Source organism: Natator depressus, chromosome 1, assembly GCF_965152275.1.
Source record: "Natator depressus isolate rNatDep1 chromosome 1, rNatDep2.hap1, whole genome shotgun sequence".
Taxonomy (NCBI): domain Eukaryota; kingdom Metazoa; phylum Chordata; order Testudines; family Cheloniidae; genus Natator; species Natator depressus.
Window position 1 is genome coordinate 254674767 of NC_134234.1, and position 17847 is coordinate 254692613.

General features: G+C 59.2%; 2 protein-coding genes across 2 annotated transcripts; one reads left to right on the forward strand and one right to left on the reverse strand.

Annotated features, from left to right (window-relative positions):
• The first annotated feature begins 691 nt into the window (after positions 1 to 691).
• CDC42EP1 (CDC42 effector protein 1) lies at positions 692 to 12401 on the forward strand. The gene is made up of 3 exons (XM_074950054.1): positions 692 to 897; positions 6595 to 7521; positions 9247 to 12401. Exons 2-3 carry the CDS (start codon positions 7089 to 7091, stop codon positions 10071 to 10073), a joined length of 1260 nt encoding a protein of 419 aa, XP_074806155.1. The 5' UTR covers positions 692 to 897; positions 6595 to 7088; the 3' UTR covers positions 10074 to 12401.
• A 1950-nt stretch (positions 12402 to 14351) lies between these two features.
• On the reverse strand, positions 14352 to 16996 carry LGALS2 (galectin 2). Its single transcript, XM_074950064.1, has 4 exons — positions 16908 to 16996; positions 16455 to 16537; positions 15762 to 15921; positions 14352 to 14538 (listed from the first exon to the last, which is right to left on the reverse strand). The coding sequence occupies exons 1-4, from the start codon at positions 16911 to 16913 to the stop codon at positions 14392 to 14394; spliced, it is 396 nt and encodes a 131-aa protein (XP_074806165.1). The 5' UTR covers positions 16914 to 16996; the 3' UTR covers positions 14352 to 14391.
• Between the last annotated feature and the right edge of the window lie 851 nt (positions 16997 to 17847).

The following is a 17847-nucleotide window of genomic DNA, read 5'->3' on the forward strand; positions in this document are numbered from 1 at the left end:
TCTGACCTCTAGGCAAGATTGCCTATGTCCCGCTCCATAACACCATCTTTCCTGACCCTGCACACTGCTGCCAGTGAAACCCTCCGTCCCCACCCTGCTCAGTGCCCCTAACAAGACCTTCCTTCCAACCCTACCCAGAGACCCTGCTCAATTCTACTAATGGGACCCGCCCTCCAAGCCAGCCAGAGCTCACCCCACTCCTTGCTGGTAAGAAGGGGATGTGTGTGGCAGGGGCGATCCTGGAGTAAAAGAGTGGTGGGGGAGGTGAATCTCAGAGCTCTCAAGGACTGGGACACCCTCAGACATGTTCTTAGTGAGGTGTGCATCTTGCCGCAATTCTTAGCCTTGCTGGCCACACCCAGTCACCTGTGGGCAGTGCTGTCCCACGGCACATACAGGCTGGGGCAAGGAACCTCCCACCCAACCATGGCTTCCTGATAGACAGACTCAACTGGACACTGGCGTTCTCTGAGGCTGCCTTCTTGATGAGGGTGAGGTGCTGCCGACCCAGGCAGAAGGGGTAGTGGGGGGGCAGAACAGGAGCTCCTGCAATCTTTTCTCCTGGACAATTGGACTAACTCCCTCTTTTTCTCTGGCCTCCTTTCCCAGACAGCTGGGGATTGGTCAGTAAATGCAGAGACCCCACCCACCGCTTCCACATCCCCTCCCCATTCCCTTCTCCCTCCCTCCACTGGCACCAGGGCTCCTGCACAGCAGCCAAGGAACAGCGCAGAGAAGGGGGAGACTGCTGAGGAGCCAGCCCTCAAGTAGTGGGAAAAGGGGGTCACCTCCCCTGGGAGCGGCGACGCGGGCAGCACTTCACCGAGAGCCACGGGGAACGTTTGAAACCTCTGGGAACTTTTTCTTTTTTAAAAACTTCTTTTTTTTTTCAAAAAGGTAAAAGCTAAAGTTAAGACTTGACGGGCATGGGGGAACGTTCAGTGGAGCAGAGGGCAAGCGAAGGAAAGCATATGTGGGGGTGCTGGAGAACAGGGGGCTTGAAGGAGGGGGTAGGGAATGGGGGAAAGGGAAATATGGCAGGAGAAGGGAAGAGGGGAATGTGGAAGGAGGGGGGAGGAGAGGCAGGGGGATATGGCAAAAGAGATTGGATGGGGGGGTAGAGGGAGGGGTGCAGAAGAAGAGGGGGAAGAAGGGGCACTGAGGCAGCAGGAGAGCTGGGAGGGTTGTAGGGTTCTCTCTGCCTTCCTATGACCACCCATTCCTGCAGGGTCTGAGAGAGACTTTTTTTTCTCCTAACAGGAAAGGAAGAATTTTGGGGCGGGGCGGGGGGGGGGGCCAAAAAGTGCTGCGTTTGGAATTCCAACCTCAGCCTCAAAGTGGGTCTGTTCGGAAAAACCCCTAGGTGCTCTATATGTATAGCAGCAGGCGGCCCGGGAGCTGAGTCGCTTTATTCCAGCACACGCAGCCTGCATTTCTCCTGCACTCAGAGGAGCTGGAGATGGTCCTGTCTAGCATGTCCCCTATAGCATCCCCTATAGCCTGGTCCAGTCTGGCTCTACGTGACCCAAGCAATGGGGCTGCTAACATTTCCTCTGGGAGACTCTTCCACAGCTTGGTAGACCCTCATGGCTAGGAATGTTCTCCCAGTCTCCAGCCCAAATTTCCCTTCGCTCCTCCCCATCCCATTGTTCCTCAGACCACCCTAGACATCTCCTCTCCCTTTTCGGCCTTTACGCCCTTGGGGCGGACATGTGGTGGGGGAGTCTGTGTTTGGCAGTCCTGCCCATCTGGATCACTTTTCCCCTCTCTGCTTTCTGCCCATCCCAGCGAGAATAACAGTTCCTTCCTGGGGAGATAAATCAGTGGAAACCAGCTGAAGTTAGGGAGTGGGGAGGCTTGAGAGGGGGAAAGATGTTGGCAGTCTGATGGTGGCTTGCCTTTTGGGGCCTCTTGGGGGAAGGGGAGATGGGGGGAGGATTAAGGAGAAGCAGGGCTGTTGGCGAGGGAAAGGGCCCAGCCGTTGCAGTGACAGGCTGTAACACAGAGACAGTAGGAGGAATAGAACGCATGCCCTGGCTGACCCTTTGCTCAGAGAATCACGAGTTTCACTTGGATGAAAGAATAAATGGAGTGGAGCTGAAAACGAGAGAGACCGGGTGGGCGGGCAGGGTTCTGAGAGCTTCTGTTGACTTTGGGCGGCCACACACCAGCGGGGGCTGACAGGCAAGAAGGAAAGGGGTGACGGGGACAGGCAGGAGACAGAAGGCCTGCCCTGCAGCCTGGGTTTGGCATTGCAGGGGAGGGCAGTGCCAGCTACAGGCAGTGGGAGCTGCTGAAATCCAGACTGTGGTTGTGGGCTAGTCATTTTTGTGGTAGTGAGGGAAAGAACGAAGGGGAGAAAAGGACCCGCCTACCCCTCCAAGGATCCCGCCAAGCAGGGAATGGGCCCACAACCCCCAGCCCAGATGGGCCTTTTGCTGAACACCACCTCTCTCCTGCCCCATTTCCCTCTTCTTTCTGATCTGAGTCCCGCTGTAGCCTTGAGCATCTGGGCACCGTGTGCCTCAAGGAGAGGGAGACTGCTGGGTGGGGAATGCAGGGGCACAGCTCATACCCCCTCTCCCTGTTCTCTGAGCCTGGCCCAAGGCCAGGGGAGCTGGAGCGCTGGGAACTGTCTCAGCTGCCCCACCGCCTGCTCTGCACGGGGGGGCTCGGCTCTTCCTGGCCCTGGATAGCTCAGCGAGGCTGCAGGGGGCAGGCAGGGCCCCGGCAAATTCCCCTGCTCTCCCCACCCCCATCCTTTTCTTGCCTGGCCCAGCAGGTGCAAGCTGTGGATGGGGTGAGGGGGTCTTCATGGGGGGGGGGGTGGAGCCAACCCCCCCCCAGCTGGAGGCAGTGGGAAATTCACACAGCCCAGCCCCGTAAGAGCCCAGCCCAGAGGGGAAGCCTGGATCCCCATTGTAGCCAGGCCTGGCTGATCCTCAAACCCACCCACACATACACCACATGCCTGGCAGGTCTCAGCTGAGAAGGGAGAGCTTCCCCCAGTTTCTCCATTAGCAAGGAGGCAGGGCCCTGGGAGCCATGGGGATAGAGGACCCTGGGAAACAGGCTCCCTGCCCCGCCACCCATCCCCAGGGAAACAGCCAATGGTTGCAGTGGATTTCAAGGGGAGTTTTGTTTTCCATTTGCCTACCTCTACCCCCTGGCAGATAAGAGGGGCCCTGGGTGAGCAAACAAGGCTGGGGTGGGGAAGGACACGTGGTGCCAGCGTTGACGGAGACTCATGGCCAGTGTTCCCGGAGCATAGCCCTCTCTGGCACCTGCTCCCCGTCAAGGTGACTTGTGGGTGGCAGCACAGAGGCACGTGGCGGGGAGGGGAGCACAAAGCGGGAGGCTGAAATGGGCTGGGAGCGCGGCTGGGGACAGGACAAAGGGTGGCTCTGTTGGGGACAGGGGCCAAAGAGCACTGGAAATGCCACTGGTGGGGGGTATCAACTGGGTTTATCATTGATCTCCTGGAGTCTCGGCTGGCATTCCTCCTCCTCCTCCACCCTACTTCCACCGCACCATCACCACCCCCCGCCCCCGTCCCATACACACACAGCCACAGAGGGTATCTGTGCTTTCCAGCTGCAAGGCAGAGCGTCAGGGGCTGGGCTGTAGGTAATCTCACCCCCAACCCTCCAAGATTCCTCCAGACCCCAGCCCAGCCAGCAGCCTGTCTGGCTCGCTCTCAAGGCAGCGTGCTCCCTGCCACTAATCCTGCTGAAAGGACCCAGCCCTGCCAAAGTGCCAGTGGCCTTTGACCCATTGAGTATGTGCTTGCTATGTTGGCAGAGGACTGCTCAGTGGAGGCCTGGAGTGGAGCCCACTGCCCACGTAAGGAGTGGAGCAGCCTCCAGGAGATCTTGAGATGGCAATACCCCGCAATGCAAAGCGGATCTGAACAGCTACCCTGACCCATTCAGGGATGGAAAGCAAGACTGGGAGTCTGCTAGGAGAGAAACGTGGCTTAACCTGGGACCGGGAGCCCAGAGACAACCTGACCTACTGACACAGTCTACCTACTTATTTCCAGCGTGCCTATCGGTGTAATATTTAGGGACAGATCTGTGCACAGACTGAGAGCTGGCTTCCAATCCCAGCTTGGCCACTGGCTGGCTTGCTGACCTTGGACAAGTCACATTGCCTCTCTGTGACTCAGTTTCCCTGCCTCCAGAATGGGGGCCCCAGGGGCTGATGTTTAATACGGTAGCATTGGTGAAGAGCTTTGTGATCCTTGGAGAGAAGTTGCTGTAGAAATGCAAACAAATTCCCTAGTAATCATAATAATTAATGTATTTCTTTCCCCTGCTAGCTACCCTCCTGGTTGGGCTCGGGCACAGGTCTGGGTGGTTACAAGTTCAGCAGTGGGGTTGGACATAGGTCAGGCGCCGGTGCGAGGGTGGGCAGGCATGGGGTCGGGGGTGGCTACAGGGGCAAATGCAGGGTCAGGGTGGGATCGGGCGCAGGTTCAAAGGCGGGTGCAGATGTGGGGTCGGGGATGGGACCGGGCGCAAGTTCGGGGTCGGGGGTGGGACTGGGCGCAGGTTCGAAGGCGGGGGCAGGTGCGGGGTCGGGGTTGGATCGGTCGCAGGTTCGAAGGCGGGGGCAGATGTGGGGTCGGGGTTGGATCGGTCGCAGGTTCAAAGGCGGGGGCAGATGTGAGGTCGGGCACAGGTCCAGGGTCGGGGGTGGGACTGGGCGCAGGTTCGGGGTCAGGGGTGGGACCGGGTGCAGGTTCGAAGGCGGGGGCAGGTGCGGGGTCGGATGGGTCACACGTTTGAAGGCGGGTGCAGATGCAGGGTCGGGGTTGGATCAGTCGCAGGTTCGAAGGCAGGTGCAGATGCGGGGTCGGGGTTGGATCGGTCACAGGTTCGAAGGCGGGGGCAGATGCGGGGTCGGGGTTGGATCGGTCACATGTTTGAAGGCGGGAGCAGATGCGGAGTCGGGGTTGGATCGGTCGCAGGTTCGAAGGCGGGGGCAGATGTGGGATCAGGGGTGGGACCGGGCACAAGTTCGGTGTCGGGGGTGGGACCGCGCACAAGTTCGGGGTCGGGGGTGGGACCTGGCGCAGGTTTGAAGGCGGGGGCAGGTGCGGGGTCGGGGTTGGATCGGTCACAGGTTCAAAGGCGGGTGCAGATGCGGGGTCAGGGGTGGGACCTGGCGCAGGTTCGAAGGCGGGTGCAGATGCAGGGTCGGAGTTGGATCGGTCGCAGGTTCGAAGGCGGGGGCAGATGCGGGGTAGGGGTGGGATCGGGCGCAGGTTCGAAGGTGGGGGGCAGGTGCGGGGTCGGGGTGGGATCGGGCGCAGGTTCGAAGGCGGGGGCAGATGCGGGGTAGGGGTGGGATCGGGCGCAGGTTCGAAGGTGGGGGGCAGGTGCGGGGTCGGGGTGGGATCGGGCGCAGGTTCGAAGGCGGGGGCAGATGCGGGGTCGGGGGTGGGGTCGGTCGCAGGTTCGAAGGCGGGTGCAGATGCGGGGTCGGGGTGGGATCGGTCGCAGGTTCGAAGGCGGGGGCAGATGCGGGGTCGGGGTGGGATCGGTCGCGGGTTTGAAGGCGGGGGCAGATGCGGGTTCGGGGTGGGATCGGTCGTGGGTTCGAAGGCGGGGGCAGATGCGGGGTCGGGGGTGGGATCGGTCGTGGGTTCGAAGGTGGGGGCAGATGCGGGGTCGGGGGTGGGATCAGTCGCAGGTTCGAAGGTGGGGGCAGATGCGGGGTCGGGGTGGGACTGGGCACAGGTTCGAAGGTGGGGCAGATGCGGGGTCGCGGGTGGGGTCGGTCGCAGGTTCGAAGGCAGGTGCAGATGCGGGATCGGGGGTGGGGTCGGTCGCAGGTTCGAAGGCGGGGGCAGATGCGGGGTCGGGGTGGGATCGGTCGCGGGTTCGAAGGCGGGGGCAGATGCGGGTTCGGGGTGGGGTCGGTCGCGGGTTCGAAGGCGGGGGCAGATGCGGGTTCGGGGTGGGGTCGGTCGCAGGTTCGAAGGTGGGGCAGATGCGGGGTCGGGGTGGGACTGGGCACAGGTTCGAAGGCGGGGGCAGATGCGGGGTCGGGGTGGGACTGGGCGCAGGTTCGAAGGCGGGGGCAGATGCGGGGTCGGGGGTGGGACTGGGCGCAGGTTCGAAGGCAGGTGCAGATGCGGGGTCGGGGTGGGATCGGTCGCAGGTTCGAAGGTGGGGGCAGATGCAGGGTCGGGGGCAGGTTGGGGGTTGAACACAGGTTCAGAGGTAAGTGCAGTCACAGTGGTGGGGTTGGGCACAAGTCCAGAGTGTCCATTCGTATTTCACCTGGCCCGGCCCTCCCCTGGCGTTGGCATTACCCATTCCTGGCAGGAAGCCTGCAGAGCACCCTGGTAACTTGCTCCTGCAGCCAGAACAGTCAGAAGATCTCAGCCTGAGCCTTCACCTTTGCTGTTGTCATTTTTAGGCCATCTTACATCAGTATCAAGGAGTTTGCCCTGAGACCCCCCCCTTCGGCTGTGACCTGTTGCCCTGTCTGCAAGCTGCTCCCACGCGAGCAGGCGGAGGGGGCGGAAGCAGGGAGACAGAGGACAGCAGATTAACATTAATCCCCAGCTTTGCTTACTTCCAGCCGCACGAGAGCTCCAGCGGCAGCAGCCAGGGTGACGACTGACTCCTTGGAGATACCTTTGCCCCAGGCCTGCCGTCCGACCTGCCCAAGGCCAAGCGGGACTCCCTGCACCCACCCTGGGGCTCTTCCTGGAGATATGAGGATCCAGAGGCCTGCACGCAATAGCAAAAGCTGCCAGTGGTGAGCCGGTTCGGAAAAGCCTCCCCTGGGCAGTTTAATGAGTGCTGTGGAGAGCAATTATCCAGAAGGAACGCTGAACCAGAGAAAAGACAGGCCCACACTCCCCCTCAGCAGCTCGGAGGCATCTCCAAAGATCGGGAGCAGCTGCCCGGCCCAGGACACGACACGGCCAAAAGGAGGGGGTAGCATGAGTGATGGGGAGGCCGGGGGCGTGACAAGCCACTGTGACCCCTCTGGAATTTGCACCCCTCCCCACTGAAGGCCGGTTTCCTGTGTTTTAGGGGAGCGGGTGTGGAGTAACAACGGGGTGTGACATGAGTCTTGGGAAGCTACCAGTGCTCGGCTGGGTATCGGGCTCCCACGGCAAACGCCGATTGAAATCGGAGCTGACGCCGGACATGATCAGCCCACCTCTGGGGGACTTCCGGCACACCATGCACGTGGGGCGCGGCGGGGACGTTTTCGGGGACACCTCCTTCCTCAGCAACCACGGCGGCATCGAGAAGGCCAAAGCCAACAACTTTTTCGCCCGGACCCTGCGGCACGTGCGGAGGACACCGCTGAGGAACCGGGGCAGCGGGGGCAAGGCCGAAGCCTCACCCGCCCCCCCAGACATCTCGCCCATCATCAAGAACGCCGTGTCGCTGCCGCAGCTCAACGAGGGAACCTACGGGGGCAGCAGCTCGGCTGGAAAGTTCGCCTTCAAGAGCACTCCAAACAACGTGTCTGATACACACTATGCTTACGGTGAGTGGTCCTGTGGGGGGGCATGGGCTTCGGAGGCTTCAGTGCTATTCCCGGCTGTGTCGCTGAATCCAGGACAAGTCCCTGCCCTGCCCCCCCGTGCCTCAGTTTCCCCATCTGTACAATCTCCATCTCTGGATGGACCGGACTGTTTAAGAGCTATGATCAATGGAGTTCCTGGTCCCAACGAATCCCAGAATGATGCTTTCTAGATGTTCCTCCCCCGCACCCACTTCCCCTTCGACTTCACCTGTTAAAGGCCCTGGAGAGCTCAGGCCATTATGGGTGGGATATAGTTTCTCACCTCTGATCCACCAGCTCCAGTCCAGTGCTGGGATGGTAGTAACCAAGATCATTCCCATCCGATGGCCAATTGGTGGCCTGTGGGAAATGAGTCGGTGGGTGGGGGCAGGTCTCAAGCCACCGCCTATAAGAGAAACGTGTTCACAGACAGCAAGGGAGACTCACTGTCCCCCTGGCAGCCTCAGGGTGAGAATGGGCCATCGAGCCTGCGTGCCCCTCTGGGACTGGTCCGTCCGGTGTGGAGGGGGAGCCCCGAGGGAGAGGCTGAGCTGCTGGCGTTCACACAGAAGGGCCATCTCCAGCAGCACAGCGAAGAAAGGGCGGGGGGGTGCTTTAGGTGAACTTCACTGCTCCCAAGAGTAGGCAGCAGGCAATGCCCCCCCCAGCCAGCTCTGCCCACACAGCCCGGTGGGAGGCAGTGGCCTCATGGTTAGAGCCCTGGACTGGGAGTCAGGAGACCTGGGCTCTATTTCCCAACTCTGTCGCTGGCCTGCTGGGTGACCTTGGGCAAGTCACTTCCCTGTCCCATGCCTCCGTTTCCCCACCTGTAAAATGGGGATGATGTAAAACTCTTTAACATCTGCTGAGGAAATGCACGGCGTAAGAGCTCAGCTTTGTTACTATTTCCAGGCCTGCAGCTCCCCCTGCTTATCCAGTGCCCCCCCTCCATGCCCCTGTGGCTCTGCTGATGCCCCTCCCGGTTGTCCTGTTCCAGCCCTGGCTCCCTGCCCAGGCCCCTCAGTCCTGGCTACATCTGAGGGAGGCTCTGGCAGGTGCCGGGGGCTGGGTTCTTTAGCACAAAGGCCACGTTCTCCAAGCTCAGCATTTCCCGGGGCAGTAATGCTCAGGTCAGTGTGACCGGTGCGGGCGTGGCTGGGCCTGGGCCAGGGAGGAACAGAGGCTGAGCCAAGGGGGCAGTGAAGGTGGCATGGTGCAATGCTGCCACCTGCTGGTCACAGGTTATACAGCTGATCACCCGTCACCCTCTCAACTCTTGGCAGAGACCAGTTCCAGCACTGTGCTGTTATCTTCCGATTTGACTGGGCCATGAGTGTCCAGCACTGAGCAGTCCTTTAACCGTGGGACCGATTCCCATCTTCCCCAGTACAGGCTAGTCACGTTACAATGGAATGTAACTGGTGCTAGTTTTCACTAGTACAGGCCAGACTTTCCCAATACAGAGCAGTCACTCGCTGGTGAAACTGGTTCTAGGCTGTCTAGCAAAGTGGTCCATATGAGAGTGATTGATCCCAATGTAGCCCAGCTGACATGACTTGTCTATCCCCGTTCACATATAGTCACTGGTCCCAGTCTCCCATAGTACAGCCCAGTCCGTCCCCACCCAGTGTGACAGTCGCTGCCTCCCCCTGGCTCTTGCGCGGCGCCAGAGGCTTCCCTCTCACCAAAGGCTCCTTGTCCTTTCAGGGCTGGAGTCCGGGTTCTGCACCATCCCGCGTGCGCCGCGCTCAGAGAAGGCCCGGGAGAGCTCCTTCCCCGCAGAAGCGGAGCTCCAGCGCTCGGACTCCCTACTGTCCTTTCGCCTGGACCTCGGGCCCTCCCTGATGAGCGAGCTCCTCCAGGTCATCAGCTTCACAGAAGCCATGGACAGCAGTGTCAAGTGGGAGGAGAGGGAGGAAGACAGAGCCCTGGCTGGCAGCCAGGCTGCGTCGCCCCTTGCCCTGCATGGCGAATGGGTTGAGGCCGGTGTCCCTCGGGGATCAGGGACACCCCATGGCAGGTGTATAGAGGGCGACATGGCAGAAAGCCTCTGGGGCCGCTCCAGGCAGGGGGCCAGCTCCCCATCAGGACACTTGGTGCATGCCAATGGAGATGCTTATGCCCTAGAGCATGCTGAGGAGGGGCCTGCCTATGCTGGGAGTGGGCACCAGAGCCCTGCATGGGGCTCAGCACCCGCTGAGGAGCCGGGGGCGCTCCCAAAAGACAGCCTGTGGCAGGGGCACTGGAATGACTGCAGCATGGAGGCGGGAGAGTTCCACCGGGCTGCCCAGGTCCTGGCTCGCCACTACAGCGCGAGAGGTGCACATTGCAGCCTGGAGGAGGGGGAGGGTCCCCGGGAGAGCCCAGTTGTCGGCTCGTGGCAGGCGGACGAGTCTGGGTGGGGTCACAGCGAGGAGGAAGAGGAGGCCGCACTCTCAGCTATGCAGGAAGGGGAGGCCATAGCTAGGGAGGGCCGCAGCGACTCCTTTGAGTATGCCGACGAGGAGGAAGAGGATGATGAAGTGAAGGTCTGAACAGCCACTGTCTCCTGTGGCCTTGGGACTCCCCAGCCCTCCCCGAGAGATGTCAGTTGTCTGGGGGCCAGTGCCCCTTGGGAGCTGTGAACCCTCCTGCCGCAGAAGGTTGGTGGGGATGGAGGCAGGGGAAGCAGCTCTTTGATCCGCCCAGCACCCTGGGCAGGCCCCGCCTTCCCCAAAGGGCAGGTCGTGCTAATGGGGAAATCGCAATGATCACATGTTCCTTCCCCCCACTGCTTGCTGTCATTCGAAATGAGGTGCCCGTCCCCCTGGGAGGCTGGGCTGGTAAGGGAATGCTCCTGTCAGGTCACCGAGCCCCCAGCAAGCAAGGAAGAGGAGGTGATCAGAGAGAGCACTCCAGCCGCACGGCTCGCTCCCCCACGTCCCCCTGAGCTAGAGGCCTGGGGCAGGCTTGCTTTCTAAGTCAACCACCCCGGGCTGGAGCAAGACAGCATTCTCCCTCTCCCTGGGTCCTGAGCGCTCTTGGCCGTTCTCCCAGCGCGAGGCTGGGCCTGGGTACTGAACCTGGTTCTGCCATGCAGCACCACACAGCACTGTCCGCGAGTCTCACGCAGCTCGTACCAGCCCTCGCCAGTTCTGTTGCCTTCAGCCAGCGGCCATGCCAGCTGGGCTAGCTAATTCCTCGTTCCTTCCTGCCAAGGCCTGCCCTAGCCATCCAGTTCAGGGGCCTCCCCTGCCCCCAGAGGCCATTCCAGGGGCACAGCAATCCGGTTCCTCTCCCCTCTCCTCCCCTCCCCAGGGAGCAGACAGCAGAGTGGGGAGCCCTCCCACCTGAGTGGGGTAGCCCTCCTTCCTAGAGCTGATGCAGGGCTGTGGTCCGGGAGAATGGCAGGTGTGGCTCCTATCCTCCAGCACTGCGGTGAGCTGGAGGCTCTGAGGCTGGCTCCAGAGAGCCAGCTGCTCCACTCTACAGCTTTGGGGAGGAGCGCCCACTGCCCCACCCCCCAAGTTCCTGCCACACTGTCCTCAGGGAGGTGTTCAGAGCAGCAATACAGGTGGCTCGGCGGGGGTGGGGGTGCAGCCAGCAATGACTCGGTATCCGAATGCAGCACAGCCGGGGAAATCATGCCATGACCCTTAACCTGGGCACCAAGGAGCCCTGCCAGAGTCAGGTGCCAAAAGTCATGATTTTTCAAAGATGTAACTGGTGGGTTCTTTCCATTTGCCCTCCGGTGCTGGACTGCGCAGGGGGCCGGTTTTCAAGGTTTCCCCCACAACCGGGAGAGCTAGACACTTCCTGTTGTTGTGTAATGAAAGCTGGGAGGCTCAGGCAGTAAGTGGCTTTGGCAGGTGGGCCTTCAGGGGAAACACCAAATTGCGCAAGAGTTGCAACAAAGTCGTTAGTGTTGGCAATGCTGTGACTCCAGTAATCAGGCAGAATAAGGGAGATGCCGGGGTCCTGCTGCCCTTGTCCCCGGTAGACCCCAGAGGGGACACGCCCAAACTCCAGTACTCCCTTTCACCCCCTCTTAGAACAAGAACATTTTCTCTGTGCTATAGTGTTCAGCCCGGGGAGCTGAAATGGGGGCTGCCCTTGGTCTGGGCAGCTGTTCCAGGAATGGGCTCCCACTGACACTGTTTAGAGGGGTCTAAACTCACCCCCCTCCAATGCACTTCCCTCTTCCGGTATCCTTTTGCCGGCGGGGGGTGGGGGCTGCTCACTGTGCTCCTTCTGTCTCTGGGCAACGCGGCCTCTTTGGAAGGAGCCACTCCCCATGCTGTCCTGCATGTGGCCACGCTCACACAGAGGAGGCTTTGTGCCACGGCAGGAATGACTGGGGGGTGAGGTCATTCTGCCGGCCCGCACAGCGTGCCCATTGTTCGCCCAGGGCCTGCGAGCCTGTGGCCCACACGCCCGCTGCCCAGTCGCCCTGGGGTCTGTATCTGTCAGGGAACACATGAGAGCATAACAACCAGGCTCGGACGCCCCGGGGGGAGGGGGAGAAAGAATCCTTGCAGCCCGTGCTGCTTCCCACAAGGGCCCTGGAGCTGCCAGCTGACTGATCTCATCCAGCACCCTCAGCCATATTGCAGGCAGCTGCTCTGCTGTGGGGGGAGGCTGCCCCTAGGAGAGGGCTGAAGCTGAAGTGAACGGGAACTACAGGTGCCCAGCAAGGCTCTTGAGTGTAGAGTCCGGAGCCTGCAACCATTGTTACCCCTTGCTGCCCCCACCCAGGGTCTTCCTCAGGCTTGGCCCCTTGCCCTGCTCATTCCAGCTTGTCACAGAAGCTTCATACCAAAGATCCACCCACAAGGAACGTCCCAGCTGTCTCCCTCTGCAGCCTGTGCACTTATGATTGATCTTATTAAAACTGTTTTTGATACTAGCCTCTCCTCTGGTGGTTCTTCCCTGTTCCCCAGCCAGCCCCAGGATTTCAGCCTGCAGAACAGCAGCAAATCAGTCTACTCTCTCTGCACTTTCAGACTCCAGGGAGGAGTCTACTCCCAGCACCAAGCGCCTGAACCCCCTCCCTGCATTGGTATGCTCTGCACTTCTAGTTCTGGGACTCCCGGGAAAATAGGATTTGCTACCCCATCTCAGATCACTGGACCAGCCATTTTGGTCCCTACACCCCTGCCATCACCCATACGTGTTGCATCAGAGGAAAGCAAAACCCCAATAAGGCTGGCCAGGGTGAGGAGGTTCCATCTTGACCCCGCAGAGACCAGTTTACACTTCACATCTAGAGCCCTGATTACCCTGCTCATAGCCAGTCTCTCTACAAATGTTATCAATCAGCCCTAGCGCTTGAGCCTGCAGCAGTGAGTTCCACAGGCTGACAACATATTTTATGAAAGTTATTTGTTCTGCATTTTGCTGCATGATTCTCTCAGACACTGGAGCACGGTGGAAGTAGAAGGGAAGGAGCAGTGTATGCTCCTTCATTGGAATCTCTCTAAATATCAGTCTCTTCAATGCTTGGCCTTTGCCGACTAAATAACCTTAACATTTGCCATCTGTATATCCTGAGCATAGCATTAGCCGTATGCATTGCCAGACTGGATCCGACCCGAGGGCAATCTAGCCCAGTATCCTGTCCCTGACCGTGGCCAGCAGCAGATGCTGGAGAGGAAGGGGTAAGAACCCTGCACTAGTCAGCTATGGATGAGCCCTTCCTGACCCCCCATTGTTAGAAGTTGGCTCTTCTCTGAAGCCACTTTAAACCTGGTGAGGCATGTCCCTTGGTGGGGCTGGGGGTCACATCTAATGTCTTTGTTTTCCCTGTGCTGGGAACCCCTTGGCCTGTACTGTCAGAGGGTAAGTCTGCCCCCTGCTGGTACCAAAGACTGTTCCTATATTTCAGGTGTATGGGGCAGAGGAATGCTCCATAATGCTCCAAGCCAGTTTTTCTCCAGAGCCATTCCCCCTGTGGCATATGGACCTCTGGAGTGAGTCACTGTAACTTTAACCAGAGCAGTTTCACCAGACATTTAGGTAGTGCCAGCCCCTGTGAAGGACTCAAGCGGACACACGTTTCATTCCCTGGCAATTCCAAAGCCTCCCCCTCTCTCCTGCCCACACTGAGATAAGACATGGGAAAGGCTGGGCAATGGATAACTTGGCTGGAATTTTCCAGCAGATAAGAGATCACAGTGATAAGAAGGGAGGTGATAGAGGAATAGTCTCCTTATCTCTTGCTGGATACAAGGCTTATTAACACCTGTGCAGTTTCATCCTGGATGCTGTGCCTGGTACCAGGGGGAAGGCCAAGCCACCTCTCACACCAGCTGGTGGGGAAATTCCATGGTTAGGGACAGCATCCCCTGTTAGTACCAAGGAGAGACAATCTCCCCCTGCACTGGCAGTGTTCCCCAGCCTGGAGACCGAGCGTTCTGCAGGTGCAGGACACTACCATCCTCCTACTGAGCTAAGCCTTGGGCTTGGTCTCCCATGGGGCCATCACTTCACCCCAGCCTGGTGAAAGCGCACCCTAACCTTGCCAAAGAATCATTTCCCTCCTTTGCACACTCAGGCTTGGGAGCTCCTCTCCACTCTTTCAGTGCACCCCCAGGGCAGCGCCCCCTTCTGGTGCCCTGGAGACATTTTCATCCCAGCCACCGTCTCCCACTCCACTAATCACACCCACTGGTGCCTAGAGAAGACGTCCTACCAGAATAGCGGACAGCCGCCTCTTCCCAGCAGATGGGGAGCCCGGTTTGGGGCGTTCCCATGAGAACCTTTCCTGCACTGAGTGCTGAAAGGTCAAGGCCAAGGACATCACAGGAGCCAGCACAGTTGGGACAAAATGACCCCTCACGTGGGGTTTTTATTAGAGGAGGGAAGCAGGTCCCATCAATCTTGTTTGAAGGAGATGACTCTGAACCCGCCCTTCACACCCAGATAGCTGATCTTGTCGTAGTTGTGCCTGTTGGGGAACTCCACCTCGTGCCCGTCCGGCAGCTTCACCCTGAACTTGTCTCCCAGGAAGCTGATGATAAACTGTGAGAGCAGTGAGCAAGAACAGGAATGGGGAGGGGAGTTAGCATCAAATGCAAACAACTGGCTGGCAACAGCAAGCACCTGTCCCTACTGCCTGGGTGGAGAGGCCCCGATTCTGCTGGCCTTAGGCAAGGTGCTGGGAACTGAGCTCAGTAAATGCCTTGCAGGGTTGCGTGCCAGAGGCCCAGACCCTCAGAGGTATTTAAGCACCTAATTCCCATTGAAATCAGAGCGACCAGCTTGTCTCTCAGGAAGTTGAGCTCTTGCCTACACCGGGAGACTGGGGACAACGTCTCCCCCACAGCTGCTAACTCTGGTTCAGCTGCACTGGCGGTGGCAATACAGGGAGCCCTAGTGTAGACAAGGCTCCTGCACCCGCCACTGTTTTAAAGCACTGCGTTGCTTAGGCCTGCTCTGGACTGGGCGGGACAGCACATGAAATACCAGCGGCTGCGGGAGCTTTGCCCCACTGGCTCACCCACTGTTACCCCACCAGTGGATCTGACTTGGGGTTACCAACAGTGGGGAAATGCCACTTCTAGCCCCCAGCGCAGACAGTGTGAGGGGACAGGACAGACCTGGGACTCTTTAAAGAACAAAACTAATAATTGATCACTGGAAATGAATCATCTCCTTCCCACAGGTAATCCCCTGCTCCACCCAGCCCAGCCCGGGGAGCGCTGAGCAAGGAGAAGGAACCGTTTCCAAGCCACAGAGAAACAGGGTGATCGAACTGTGCAATGCTAAGAGGCAAACAAAGAGCTGCCCAAAGCAAAGGGAGGTTATAAATAGGGGCCCAAGAGTCTCATTCCACAAAGCACTGGAGGGAAGAAAATAAGGGGTGGGAGCAGGGAGAGAATGATTGATACAGATCTGAGAGGGAAGAGGGATCTGCTCCCCACAGCCCTCTCCCTCCCCCAGCGAAGGCATGAGCACCTGCTAGGCAGAGGCACAGGGGCTCTCGAAGGCAGGTCACAGGCAGCCTCTAGGAGGCCTCCAGCAAGGGCAGGGTTAAATGGTGAGAGAACAGGGTCTGTGGGGATTGGGACTCCGAGCAGCCCGATGAGGAGGGTTCAGGGTTACAGGAGCCAGAGACGCTGGTGGGGAGAAACAACACCTGCAGACGCCAGCCAGGAGGGGCAGAAGCGGGGGCCCCCCCGAGTAAGCACCTGGCAGCTCATCCAGCCGCCAGCCCCGCCCCGCTTTCCCAGGAGCCCCCTCACCTTGACCTCCGAGCCCCTGGAGAAGGGCAGGTGGCTGTCGCGGTACTCCGACTGCCAGCAGTTGGCACATTTGGAGTTGCAGACGATAGTGGATTCATTGAAGCGAGGGTTGAAGTGCAGCCCCAGCTCATTAGTGCTCTTGCCAAGGTTAATCGCAAAGCTGCAGGGTGGAAGCAGAGCAGGCATTTGAGAATCCCCCCCACGGAGCCAGACTTGCTGCTACAGGAGGCCCACCCATGCCCGAAGGAGGGCAGTTGAATCAGTTACACCCACCTCTCCTTTTACCAATTTCATGGCAGGCAGAGGGCTCCGCCCTGCCAGTTTTAGGGAGAGCTGGGGCTTCTGGCCCAAGTGCCACTTTCCCTGAAGGAAGGTCAGGCCTGTGGCTCAGACACCAGCCCGGGACTCAGGAGAGCTGGGCTCAGCTCCCAGCTCTGCTGCAGACACCTTGGCTGACCACAGGCAAGTCGCTTTAACCTCTGTGCCTCAGTTTCCCCATCCACAGACAGGGCCAGGACATTTGTTGAGCACTCAATTACTAGGGTGATGGGGGCTGTATAAGACAGAGAGACGGACTGAAGGACTAATCTCTGCATCAGACAGCAAAATCCTGGTACAGCCAGGGAAACTGGCATGCTGCCCCATCTCTGTAGCCCATGCCCCCCTCGTCTGAGACAGCTCTCTCACACTCACTTCTCAGCATCACTGGAGACCTTGCCCTTTATCTTCAGGGTGCTCCCTGCTTTCAAGTCCAGGTTGAAGATTTCAAATTTCTCCTGCAGCAGAGAGACCTGATGTCATAAGATTCCCTGGGTGACCCATGCCCGCCCCCTGCCCCAAATGAAAGGGAATGAAGCTCAGCAATTCCACCCAAGCAGGGACAAAGGCCAGGAGCAGGTCCCCTGCCCTCCAGTTGCCACCTCATGGCCCCGAGCCAGGACCATCCTGGTAGCCCGCACTCCTTGCTTGGCAAGGGGAAGAGGTGGGAGTGGGCATGGAAACCAGAGAACTGGCAAGGGGAAGGGAAATGAATGACTGAGTGGGTGTGATGACAGCAAACACAAAGGCAGAATGTGAGAGCCCACTGATACAGGAGAATAGCTGAGAGCAGGAAAAGGAAAGACGGAGAGACATCGCAATCCTTACAGACATCCTCCTTGCTGGTGCTGGACAGACGCGGCTGGGAGCTGCGGAGGATCTGGCTCAGGTACACCTCCCCACAGGAGATCTTATAGGCCTAGTGTCGCCAAGAGTTACACATTAACAGCTCTCTCCCACTCCTCCAAGCCATAGAGGAAGGCTGTAAACCAGAGACTTTGACCCCAAGAATTATCAGCTCCCCAACTTCCTCTGACCAAAGAATTGACGGGTCTTGATCAATACCCTGCCCCAGCCCCAGCCCGGTTCCCTGATAAGGGATCAGCACTCTGATGACTCAGGAAAGTTACTCCAGTTGCCTGACACCAAGGGGATTTAATCACTAAGGGACATTGTCATTGGGGTACACTCACCACTAGAGGAGCCTCCTCCTGGCCACTCCGGGGATTAGCACTTCCCAGGTGACCTCCTCTGGAAGTCTTTCAGCTTATCTCATTCTCTCACCCTGCAGCCCCTCTTGCTCCAGGAGCTGCAGCTTCCTATTTGTGACTTGGTCCTGCGGCCAGGCCACTATGGTCCTCCCCTTCTGGGATATCAAAGGCTTTTGGGGCAAACTGTTCCAGGCAGCCTGCTTTGCACTACCTCATCAGATCCATTTCCCCAGTGGCTGGGAGGGGAACCCAGGCCTCCCTCTACTCCAGGCTCCAGCTCAGGGGCCCTCTGACCTATCCCAGACTTTGCTGCCTTTCCCCCAAGCCTCTCCTACCTTGCTGGCTCTCCCCACTTCCCTGGGTTTGCCAGCCCAAACTCCCACCTCCCAGGGAGTAACTGTGGACTAGCCTCTGCAGTCCCAACCATGCTGCCCTTCTGCCAGGCAGTGACTGCAGCCTACTTCCCTGTAGCCCCTTTCTGCTCCCCAATCCCGGGCTTTATACAGGCCCCTCCTGTTCCTCCCCAGCTGAGTCTCATCTAATTAATCCCTGCTCCC

What these genes read in the sequence shown, in the direction of transcription:
- CDC42EP1 (XM_074950054.1), top strand. Translation starts at nt 7,089, where the DNA reads ATGAGTCTTGGGAAGCTACCAGTGCTCGGCTGGGTATCGGGCTCCCAC. An exon ending in TGATACACACTATGCTTACG is followed by an intron (nt 7,522 to 9,246) that starts GTGAGTGGTCCT and finishes TTGTCCTTTCAG; the next exon opens with GGCTGGAGTCCGGGTTCTGC.
- LGALS2 (XM_074950064.1), bottom strand. An exon ending in GTCTCCAGTGATGCTGAGAA is followed by an intron (nt 15,922 to 16,454) that starts GTGAGTGTGAGA and finishes TCCACCCTGCAG; the next exon opens with CTTTGCGATTAACCTTGGCA. An exon ending in CCAGGGGCTCGGAGGTCAAG is followed by an intron (nt 14,539 to 15,761) that starts GTGAGGGGGCTC and finishes CTGCTCTCACAG; the next exon opens with TTTATCATCAGCTTCCTGGG.